This window comes from Balaenoptera musculus, chromosome 14 (genome assembly GCF_009873245.2).
Source record: "Balaenoptera musculus isolate JJ_BM4_2016_0621 chromosome 14, mBalMus1.pri.v3, whole genome shotgun sequence".
Taxonomy (NCBI): domain Eukaryota; kingdom Metazoa; phylum Chordata; class Mammalia; order Artiodactyla; family Balaenopteridae; genus Balaenoptera; species Balaenoptera musculus.
In genome coordinates, this window is record NC_045798.1 from 51,537,478 (window position 1) to 51,549,861 (window position 12,384).

At 35.4% G+C, this 12,384-nt stretch overlaps 1 protein-coding gene across 3 annotated transcripts in view; it reads left to right on the plus strand.

The window, feature by feature from the left end:
* Positions 1-12,384, plus strand: part of ELP2 (elongator acetyltransferase complex subunit 2) — a 45,328-nt gene that overhangs the window by 23,906 nt on the left and 9,038 nt on the right. For all 3 annotated transcript variants that reach the window (XR_005022582.1, XM_036874313.1, XM_036874314.1), the window contains 5 exons: positions 287-475; positions 2,602-2,671; positions 3,206-3,301; positions 3,457-3,514; positions 4,151-4,223. Coding sequence is in view for 2 of the 3 variants with exons in the window: in XM_036874313.1 (XP_036730208.1) it covers positions 287-475; positions 2,602-2,671; positions 3,206-3,301; positions 3,457-3,514; positions 4,151-4,223 (486 nt within the window). In the remaining variant the exon portion in view is untranslated. The remainder of the gene's footprint in view (positions 1-286; positions 476-2,601; positions 2,672-3,205; positions 3,302-3,456; positions 3,515-4,150; positions 4,224-12,384) is intronic.

Consider the following 12,384-nt stretch of genomic DNA (forward strand, 5'->3'; position numbering starts at 1 on the left):
CAAAAATTTGTGACTGTTTTTCCAGTAAGACAAAAACTGGAAAACAACCCAAATGTCTATAAGTAGGTGAATAGATCAACAAGTTGTGGTATAGCCATACAAGGGAATACTACTCAGCAGTAAAAAGTATTGATCTGTTGATAAACAGAACAACATGGATGAATCTGCCCCATGGTCACATTTCCATGGCATAATGAATAATTTCGTGTCTGATAGTTTGCTTGTTGGAAAGAATTCAGTTTTTGAAACACGTGATCATTTTTGTTTACCTTATTTTGATACCCAGGTGACCTGGCATGAAATTGCAAGGCCTCAGATACATGGATATGACCTGAAGTGTTTGGCAATGATCAGTAGGTTTCAGTTTGTATCTGGAGCGGATGAAAAAGTTCTTCGAGTATTTTCTGCACCTCGAAATTTTGTGGAAAATTTTTGTGCCATTACGGGCCAATCACTGAATCACGCGCTTTGTAATGTGAGTATTCCTCTAAATGTTTTAACTAGATCTAGCCACTTCATATAAAATTATAGGAAGTTTCACTTAAGGCTGTAAATGGAGTATATGGGTAGAAAGAAAGTCAAATCATTTTATTATTGGCTTGACAAACTTTTGTGTGCACTGTGGCAGGCAGTAATTTAAATATTAATTTAAGAAATTTTGTAACAGTTAAGCCCAAGAGACTGTAAAGAATTAAAATGTTAAATTAAGGCACGAATACTATGCGTTTTCACTGTGCTTGGTAACTACGATAAAGCATAATAGATGGGTCATATTTTCAAGGAGATTACCATCTCGATGTAGATTAGGGGTAGTGAACAATGGAACTAATGTACCTGTAATTATTAGATGAAACCAGTTAATTGCTAAATCTTGTGGCTAAAGTAATTTTCATAGGAGGAAGTGGTAGCTATAGTAGAGTAATGAGAAAATGGGGCTTCATTTGAGTTTTGAAAGGGTAAGTTTTTATTAATGTTTGTTTATACCCCCTTTCTACGAAAGATTTGAGCACTTACAAAAATACATAGGTTGTAAACATTATAAAGTAACCAGTTTTGAAGGAAGGGAAAGTAAGTAGGAAGGTAGTTGTGTTACACAGAAGTGCATGTCATACAGTCCGTTGCAGTACTTAGAGTTGGGTCATGAATTTGCTTCTGAGCTTGAAAAGGATGAGTACACTTTTGATAGGCAGATGGAAGGACAGAGAGCAGTGGGGTGGCCAGAGCTGCTTGAATGAAGAGTATATAGAGGGAAATGGAGGTGCTGGGGGAAAGTCAAATGGTGGAGGACCTTGGGAGGCAGGCATAGTTCAGACTCTGGTACCAGTGGAGGTCCCTAAACAAAGAAAGTGATGAAAAGCACTTTGGGGTGAAGAGTTATGTGGGAGCAGGATACCTTTGAGCCCAGAGACTTTGAAGGCAGGGACACTAGCACCAGTCTGGGTAAGACTGGAGAAGAAAGTAAGAGTCATTTTAAAAGAAATGTCCAACTGTGTTTCCTGGAGTGTATCATGGGCGCCTCAGGCCACAGGCTCTCTTGATTAGGTAAAGGAGATGAAAGATTCTGTTATGCTGTTTCTACTGCTAATGGACAGTGGAACAAGATCAAAAGGGAGGCCTCGACTGGTTATTATACCGAGCTAAGCATATGGTGGTGGAGGGCAAGTTGGTTTGAGGATCTGACAATTCTAGGGATTGAAATGTGGTTTTAGGATTCCATAAGAGGCTAATCCCAGGTGTATATTCAATTCTGTGTCCTAAGATACAGGAATCCTGTAGACTGCAAAGTCTCTTGCTGCTCTTTGGGTTTGTTCCCATACTAAATGTTGGGATATATAGGAGTGCCTCTTATTGCTCTTTTCCATGGTGTTTTATTTTTCCTGTTTTCTAAAATAAAGCATCCTGTGTCTCAGGTAGCTATTCTTGGTGATGGTTTAAATTCCCATTGCTCATGTTTGTGTTCAGTTCCAGCCCCTGTATTAAAATTTAAATTCTAAGAAATGCTCTTAGCTTATGGACATGTGCCAATTTTGATGGTTAACATTTGTTTCATATGTAATAATTTAATTGATATTGCAGGGTATAAGCAGATTATTGCCACTTCAAAGGGCACTCTGTTAGAAGGTTTTAAAATATTCAAAATTTTAAATATGTTTAATGAAAATACTATGACTGTGCCTTCCTGGGAAACATGTGTGTTTGTATGAGCATCACCAGGGATGTGCCTGTGAGACTCTCTTGGAAATAAAGCTCCAGGCCTTCCATTCTCAGCCCGTTCTTTGCTAGAAGCCAGCGCAGTGCTTTCCTTGTCACACCCTGAAACCCATTGAGCTGTCAGGGTTCGATGAGCTCATGGATGAGAGGATGCCCGACTTTATGGATTGGGTGGGGGCTGGGGATTAGCTGGAGCCTGTCTGCTGGAGAGTGATTGCTTAGTATTGCATCTCTCGGTTCAGGAAATGGAAGTGTGGGCAGATATCTCACAAAATGGTGAAATGGTCTTTACACTGCTTCTCAGCATTTATGAGCATAACATTTTTTTACAGTGCCTGAGGTAACAGTAACTTTTAGCATTTAAAAGTTGTATCATACTTTTTATTCCAGCAAGACGGTGATCTTCCAGAAGGAGCTACCGTCCCTGCTTTGGGATTATCAAATAAAGCTGTCTTTCAGGGTAAGGCTTTCGTCTCCAAAATTACTGAACCTATAGTGGTGCTTAAAACCTAGTTACACATTTGTATATTATGTACCTAATGTTCATTACAGGTGATTTATTATTTTTAAAAATCACAATACATGCATCTCTCTTCTATCAGCTATTTCATGGTAGCTACTCTGTGTACACATGCAGACCCTGAAATAGGTGCTGCTTTTACAAAGTGTATTTCATGGAGCACTCACAACCACAGATGCTAATGTGGATAGCTTGAAAAATGTGTTCCACAGTTTAAAAAGTTTGGGAAACATTAGGTCAAAGGAAAAGGAAGGAATCTTTATGGAATTGACCAGTGCTCTAAGGAGCGCATTTGGAAAATACTGGAGTAGTGGAAATACCCTTGGCTTTGCCATCACGCGGATGCAGCGTTGAATTACATACACTGCCTTCAGGTACCACTATTTTCTAACTAGTGGCCTTAATATTGGGACATGTGCAGGAGACATAAAGATAGTGACTACATTCATGCTGTTGATGTTTGTTTTAAACTAGGAGATATAGCTTCTCAGCCTTCTGATGAAGAGGAGCTGTTGACTAGTACTGGTTTCGAATATCACCAGGTGGCCTTTCAACCGTCCATACTTACTGGTAAGAAAAGGCAAAAAGGTGGTTCGCTAGAATCATTAGTACAGTACACATAGTATGGGGTCTGTCACCACTGACCTAAATAAGTGCTGCAGAATTCACTTGTTTATCTGCATGAAAGTGGAAAAATTAATTGCAATGCTATAAATTTATTGTAGAACCTCCCACTGAGGATCATCTTCTGCAAAATACTTTGTGGCCTGAAGTTCAAAAACTGTAAGTTAAATTGGACTTAGCTCTTTAGTCTGATTTGATCGTAACTTGTGATCCCCCCTTCCCAACCAATTTGATTTTCTCCTTTGCTTTCCTCTTACCTACATTTTCCCCCCTGCTGTAAACATCTCTTGATGGCCTTCATAAGGGGTCAGAATCAAACTTCACAAAGATATTTATATTGCTATGTATTATATTTACTAGATTTATTGGTCTTGATTTTTAAAGTAGAGAGGCATAACACTATTTTTTTTTCCTTTTTAGAAAAGTTTTAAGTTCTGTTATTCTCTTGGTCTTTTTTTTTCCTACAGTGTTTCCCTATCAGGACCTTTCTATGGTTTGTTATTTATGGTACTGGCTGGCTGGGGGTGAAAACATGTATTTTAATCTAGTTGTTTGAGTAAGTTTTATTACTACTAGGAAGTTGGCATTTTTCTCCAGTCTCTGCTTTTACCCCAAATATTTGCCTAGACAAAAGTACAATGTTTCTTAAAAGAACTGTGTGTTAGCTGGAGAGATTGATTTCTTCTCTCATTTAAAAACTTTGCAGCACATTTAAAAGTTTTGCAGCACAAGAATAGGTACATTTACTAATTACCTATTTACAGGGGTCATCCATTTTCTCTTTTTAAATTTTAGATACGGACATGGTTATGAAATATTTTGTGTTGCTTGTAGCAATTCAAAGACACTGCTTGCCTCAGCTTGTAAGGTAGGGCATTTTACTTTTTTATTCTACTTGGTCACAGGTTATTTGAGTCATCAGGCTCCTGCAAGCTTAGTAGTGATGGAGGCAGAATTTGACACGAAAGGCCACAGGTGCCTGATTTTTCTGAATCTTGCTTTCTCAGTCTCTTTTCCATTCTGTCCCATCAGAAGCTTGCAGTTGCCTTTTAAATCTGTTTCAGCTGCACATTTTTGTTCTTATATACTTGGTTTGAGCTGATTTATGCCCCTACTCAGAAACTATTTAATCAGATACCTTAAAATGAGAGCTAAAAATGTGGTAACATAAATTTTTAGTAATGGGAGTCCTGGAGACACAGGGAAATGAGAAGGTGAAACCCCGCACCATGCACTCCATCTGACCATCTCTTGAGGACACTGTGGGTGCTGACCTAAGTGAGTAGAGTCCCTTGGCCCTTGCCACAGTGAGGCAGGGTGGTGGCCAGCTCAGTGAGCCACCAGCACGTGACACTGCAGAATAGTGCATCTCAGACATCTGCCTGGGAGAATGATCTTGAACTTCCTATTCAGTATTTATCTATATACTGTGGAGGATTGTGTGAAAGGTCTGAGACCTACACATTCCCCTAAATTTCCTATAATTTATTTACTTGTTTTAACCAAGAAGATTATTTATTTGTTTTAAGCATGATGAGAGCTGCCCACCTGGATGGGCACCTATGGGGTTTTTTGTTTTTTGTCCCTGCTCTTGCTGTGGTTTCTTGCTACTGGCCTGTATTGAGGGACACCCTAAGAAATAATTGTTGTGCTCCTTCTGCCCCACCCCCCTTGTTTGTTGTCCTCTTTGTGAGGGTGGTACTGAGAGGGTGGTACTTCCTTCTGTTAATACAAGGGCCTTTGGAAAGAATAGGGTATAAGTAGCAAGAATAACTGTGCTTCTACTGAGCAGCTAATTTGTGTCTTAGGGCACTGTCAATCACATAATTGATTACTTTCTCCTTTTCAAGTTGGCTCACTTGTAGCAAGTATGTGCGTTTCTTTTTTAAACTAACATTATTAGCTGCTTTATGTAGGTGTCATTAGCGTGCCGTCAACTGCATGTTGAAAGTGAACAATCTGATAAATTTTGACATATGTTTATACCTGTGAAATCATCACTACAATCAAGATAGTGAACATACCATCAGCCCCCCAGATTTCCTCTTCCCCATTCCTAGTAAACCACTAATCTGCTTTTTATCATGATAGAGTAGTTTACATTTTCTAAATTTTTGTATAAATGGAATCATATAGTATGCACTCTTTTTCATCTGGCTTTTTGCATTTAGCATAATAATTTGAGATTCATCTATGTTGTTGCATGTATCAGTTGCTTATTTTTTTTTCTGAATAGTCTTCCCTTTTACAGATATACTACAATTTGTTGATCCATTCACTTATTAATGGACATTTGGGTGATTTCCAGTTTTTGGCTTTTATTAATAAAGCAGTTATGAACATTTGTGTACAAGTCTTTGCATGGATATATGCTTTCATTTCTCTTGAGTAAATACATATGAGTGGAATTGCTGGGTATATGGTAGATGTATATTTAAATTTTTAAGAAATTGACAAACTATTTTCCAAAGTGGTTGTACCATTTTACAATCCCACTAGCAACATATGAGAGTTCCAGTTGCTCCACGCCCTCACCAGTGTGTGGTATTGTCAATCTTTTTAACATTAGCCATTCTGATAGGTTTGTAATATCTCACTGTGCTTGTAATTTGCATTTCCCTAATGATTAATGATGTTGAACAACTTTTCATGTGCTAATTTTCCAACTGCATGTCTTCTTTGATGAAGTATCTGTTCAAATCTTTTGCCCAGTTCTTTATTGTATTGTTTTCTTATTACTGAATTTTGAAAAGTTCTTTATATACACTGGATACTACTTTATCAGATATATGCTATGTAGATAGTTTTCCCCAGTGACTTTTCCTTTCATTTTCCTAACAATGTTTTTCAAAGAGTATAAGTTGTATGTTTTGGTGAAGTCTAATTTATCAATTTTTTTCTGTATTGGGTTTGTGCTTCTAATGTAGTATCTAAGAAATCTTTGCCTGGGACTTCCCTGGTGGTCCAGTGGTTAAGACTCCACACTCCCACTACAGGGAGCACGGGTTCGATCCCTGGTCAGGGAACTAAGATCCCGCATGCTGTGCAGAGTGGCCGAAAAAGAAAAAGGAAAGAAAGAAATCTTTGCCTGATTCAAGATCTTCTGCTGCATTTTGTTCTAGGAGTTTTATAGATTTTAAGTTTTATATTTAGACCTATGATACATCTTTTATTAATTCTTCCTGTTGTATGGAGTATATATTACAGTTGATTTTTTTTGCATGTGGATATCCAGTTGTTCCATCATCATTTGTTGAAAAGACTATCCCTTCACCTCTTACCTTTTGCATCTTTGTCAAAATTAGCTGTCCATATATGTTTGGGTCTATTTCTAGACTTTATTTTGTCCTACTCATCTTTCTGTTTTCTTTCCTGTTTTGATGCCAATGCCACAGTCTCTTTAACAACTATAGCTTCTTATACTGTGTCTTGAAACCAGGAAGTAATTGTCTTTTCTCTTCTCACTTTTCAAATGTATTTTGGCTATTCTAGGTTCTTTACTTTTCCACATGAATTTTATAATCAGCTTGACAGTTTCTATAAAAGTATGTGCTGGAATTTTGATGGGGATTGCATTGAATCTATAGATTAATTGTGGAAGAATTTTAACAATATTGAGTCTTGACACATGAATGCAGTATGCCTCTCATTTATTTAGATCTTTAATTTCTCAGGGATTTTTTTTTTTTTTTTAGTAAGCCTTTTATTTTGGAATAATTTTATATTTAACGAAAGTTGCAGAGATAGTACCTAGAATACCATTATACCTCCTACCCAATTTTCCCCAATGTTAACATCTTAATATTATCCGGAATATTTTGTACTTTTCAGTGTCAGGTCTTACACATATTTTGTCAGATTTATCCTTATTTCATATATTTTATGTCTGATTGTTCATTGCTCACATAAGGAAATGCAGTTGCTTTTTGTATATCAGTCTTTTATCCTGCAACTTGCTAAACTTATTACTTCTTATAGCTTTATGGTAGATATTGGATTTTCCACATAGATGCTTATGTTGCCTGTGAATAAAGAAAATTTTACTTCTTCCTTTCCCATATGGACGTCTTAATGTTGACTAGATGTTGTAACATCAGAAGTCCTCACCTTATTCCTCATCTCAGGAACAAAATATTTAGTTTTTGTCCATTAAGCATTATGTTTGCTGTGGATTTCTTTTTATGACTCTTCTTTATCAGGTTGCAAAATCTCCCTACGGTTCCGAGTTTGCAGAGAGTTTTTATCAGGAATGGATGTTAGATTTTGTCAGATGTTTTTTCTTTATCTCTTAACATGATCATATGTTTTTCCCATTTTAGTTTATTAATATGGTGAATTACATTGATTGATTTTTCAAATGATGAACTAACTTTGTATTCCTGGAACTAAACCCCAAATGCTTATATTATATGTATATATGTGTGTGTGTGTGTATATATATATATATTTTTTCAGTTCTTTTTATTGAGGTATAACTAACATATATAACATTATATTAGTTTCAGGTGTACAACCTAATGATTCGATATTTGTATACATTGTGAAGTGATCACCACAATAAGTCTAGCTAATATCCATCATCATACATAGTTACAAGAAATATTTTTTTCTTGTGCTGAGGACTTTTAAGATTTCAGCAACTTTCAGATATGCAGTGCAATATTAACTATAATCACCATGCTGTATGTTACATCCCCCTGACTTAGTTATTTATAGCTGGACGTTTGTACTTTTTGACTCCCTTCACCCATTTCACCTTACCCCCCAATGTTGGCTTCTGGCATCTCCCAATCCATTCTCTATATGTCTATGAGCTTGGTGGGTTTTTTTATTGTTGCTGTTTTTAGATTCTGCTTATAAGTGAGATCGTACAGTATTTGTCTTTGTCTGACTTATTTCACTTAGCATAATGCCCACAAGGTCTATCCATGTTGTCACAAATGGAAATATTTCATTCTTTTTTATGGCTGAATACTCTTCCACCATTGTGTGTGTGTCTGTCTGTTTTCTTTATCCATTGATCCATTTTCTTCATCCATTTGATGGACACTTAGGTTGTTTCCATATGTTGGCTATCATAAATAATGCTGCAGTGAACATGGGGGTACACGTATCTTTTCAAGTCAGTGTTTTTATTTTCTTTGGGTAAATACCCAGAAGTGGAATTGCTGGATCATATGTTAATTCCAGTTTTAATTTTTTGAGGAACCTCCATACTGTTTTTCATAGTGGCTGCACCAGTTTACATTTCCACCAGCAAGGCACAAGGTTCCCTTTTCCCCATATCCTCTCCAGCACTTATTCCTTGTCTTTTTGATGATAGCCATTCTAATGGGTGTAAGGTGATATCTCATTGTGGTTTTGATTTGCATTACCCTTATGATTAGTGATGTTGAGCATCTTTTCATGTTTCTGTTGGCCATGTATATATCTTCTTTGGAAAAATGTCTATTCAGATCCTTTGCCTATTTTTTATTTATTTATTTAATTTTATTTTATATTTTGCTATTCAGACATATGTGTTCTTTATATAGTTTTTATATTAACCCCTTATCAGATGATTTGCAAACATTTTCTCCCATTCAGTAGGTTGCCTTTTCATTTTGTTGATGATTTCTTGTATTTTTATATATTGGATTCAATTTGCTAAAATTTTGTTTAAAACTTTCATATATAGTGCGTGAGAGACATTGCTATGTAGTTTTCTTTCCTTATAATGGCTTCATCTGGTTTTGGTATCACAGTAATACTAGCCTCATAGAAATATTTCCTCCTTTGCAATTTTCTGGAAGAGTTTGTGAAGAATTGGTATTTCCTTTTTTAAATATTTGGTAGTGTTTCCCAGTGAAGCAAACTGACCTTGATGAGTTATCTTTGTGGGAAGGTTTTTAACTGCCTATAATTTTTAAAGTAGATACAGGGCTGTTTCATTCAAGGTATCTAATTTTTCGTGGGTGTACTTTGATGGTTTGTGTCTTTCAGGAAATTTGTCCCTTTTATCTGATTTGTCATATTTATTGGCATAAAGTTGTTCATAGTATTCCCTTTTGATCCTTTTATTACCTGAAGAATCCCTAGTGATGTTACCTTTCTTATTCCTGCTATTGGCAATTTGTCTCTTCTCTCTCATACCCTCTATTTTTTTTTTTTTTTTTTTTTTGGTGGGAGAGAATTCTGGGAATTGACCAGGAAATTAATGAGTTTATGATTTTATTAATATTTTCAGAGAACAAACTTTTGGTTAATTTATTTTATTTATTTTGATTTACTTTTGGCTGCTTTGGGTCTTCGTTGCTGTGTGCAGGCTTTCTCTATTTGCGACAAGCAGGAGCTACACTTCATTGTGGTGCACTGCCTTCTCACTGTGGTGGCTTCTTTTGTTGCAGGGCACAGGCTCTAGGTGCACAGGCTTCAGTAGTTGTGGCACGTGGGCTCAGTAGTTGTGGCTCACAGGCTGTAGAGCACAGGCTCAGTAGTTGTGGCACACGGTTTTAGTTGCTCCGCGGCATGTGGGATCTTCCCGGACCAGGGCTTGAACCCTGTCCCCTGCATTGGCAGGCAGACTCTTAACCACTGCACTACCAGGGAAGTCCTCATTTCTTTTTCTGTCTCTAATAAGGTTAAAACTGAGGTCATTGATTCTAGATCTTTCTTTCTAATATAGGTGTTAAGTGCTATAAGTTTTCCTCTAAGTATTGCTTCTGAGGCATTCTGCAAATTTTGGTATGTTGTGTTTTTATTTTCATTCAATTAAAAATACTTTCTAATTTCCCTTTGATTTTATTTTTTAACTTAGGTTATTTTGAAATGTATTAGTTTCCATATACTGAGTGTTTTTCAGATATCTTTCTGTTATTGATTTCTAATTTAATTTATTTTGTTCAGAAAACATAGTATGACTTCAATCCTTTGAAATTTAATCTTGGTAAATTTCCATGTTCTTTTGAGAAGAATTTGGATTCTGTTTCTTTTGGGTCGAGTGTTCTGAGAATATGAATTACATTGGTTGACAGTATTGTCTTCCTTATTCTTTTGGTTCTATCGTGAATGGCATTTTGAAATCTCTGACCATAATTGTGGACTTGTCTTTTAATCCTTATAGTTCCTTCAGTTTGTACTTTATGTATTTTGAAGTTCTGTTGTTAGATCCTAAACATTTATGATTGTTATTTTCTCTTGATTAACTGACTAGTTTATTATTATGCAATGAACCTCTTTACTTCTGATAGTATTTTCTGCTCTTAAGTCTACTTTCTCTGATGTTAGTATAGCCACTCCAGCTTTCTTTTGAGTTGTGTTTGAATTATGTCTCTTTTTCCATCATTTTACTTTAAGCTGTTTGTTTCCTTTTATTTCAAGTGGGTTTCTTGGAGACAGCATATAATTGGGTCTTGCTGATTTTCTCATCTTGATAATCTTTCATTTTAATAGGGTTGCTTATTAGATCATTTGCATTTGATGTAATAATTGATATGATAGATTAACTCCTATCGTCTTGCTATTTGTTTTCTATTTGATCTATCTGTTCTTTGATCCACTATACTTATTTTGGATTACGTGATTCCTTTTTATGATTCCATTTTATTTCTTTTGTTTTGTTTTGTTTAGTAGATATAACTCTTTGTTATTTTATTGGTTGTTTCACATTTTATACTATATATCTTTAATTTACCACAGTTTACCATCAAGTAATATTGCACTATTTGCATACGAGAACGTAAGTATACTTTCATTTCCTTCTACTTTGTGGTATTGTTTTTGTACATTTTACTTCTTCACAGAAATCCCACAATATTATTTATGCTTTAACAGTCAATTATCCCTAAAGAGATTTAAATAATAAAAAAATTTTTCCATCAGATATTATTTTCCTGCTGCCTACAGGATGTTCTTAACATTCCTCATAATGCAGTTCTGCTGGTCAGGAATTTTTTCACCTTTTGCCTGTCTGAAAAGGATCTATTTCCCTTCATTTTTTAACAGTATTAGTGGTGGCTAAAGAATTGTTGGTTTTCCCTTAGGTACTTTAAAAATGTTGCTCCATTTTCCTCTGATTTGCATTGTTTTGGATGAGAAGCCCACTGTCATTTTTCTTTGTTACTTAGTAATGTTGTTTTTTCCTCCAACTGCAATTTTATATTTTTCACTGGTTTTAAACAATTTGATTACTGTTGGTATAGTTTTCTTCGTGTTTCTTGTGCTTGGGTTTTATTGAACGTCTTAGATCTGTAGGTTTATTGTTTTCATTGAATTTGGAAATTTTTTTGGCCATTATCTTTTTAAGTATTTTTTTCTTATCCTTTTGCAGACCATAGTTATACCTATATTTGGCTGCTTGACGTTATAGAGTTCAGTGATTGTTTTTTTCTTTTTTCTTTTTCTTTTTTTCCTACTCTGTGATTCGTTTTGTCTTTTAGGTATCAGTGTTCTTTGTTGCCAGATATCTAATATTTTGGAGTGCCATTATTTCGTGTATTCTGTCTGATCTTTTAGTTTTTTTCACACAAGAGAGTAAATCTGGTCCCTGTTACTCCATATTGACCAGAAGTGAAAGTTTCTAAACTACTAATTACACAGTTAATACACAGATGTATTCTTCTTGTAAAATATTAAAGTAGTATGGAGGTTCCTCAAAAAATTAAAAATAGAACTATACCATATGAGCCAGCAATTCTTCTTTTGGCTATTTATCCAAAGGAAATGAAAACATTAATTTATAAAGATATATGTACCTCTATGTTCATTATAGCATTATTTACAATAGCCAAGATATGGAAGCAACCTAAGTGCCCATTGATAGAGGAATGGATAAGGAAGGGGTGGTGTGTGTGTGTGTGATGGAATATTACTCAGCCATAAAAAAAAAGAATGAAATCTTGCCATTTGTGGCAACATGGATGGACCTGGAGGGTATTATGCTAAGTGAAATGAGTAAATAAGTTAGAGAAAGACAAACACCAAATGATTTCATTTATATGTGTAATCTAAAAAACAAAACAAATGAACAAACAAAACAGAAACAGATTCAT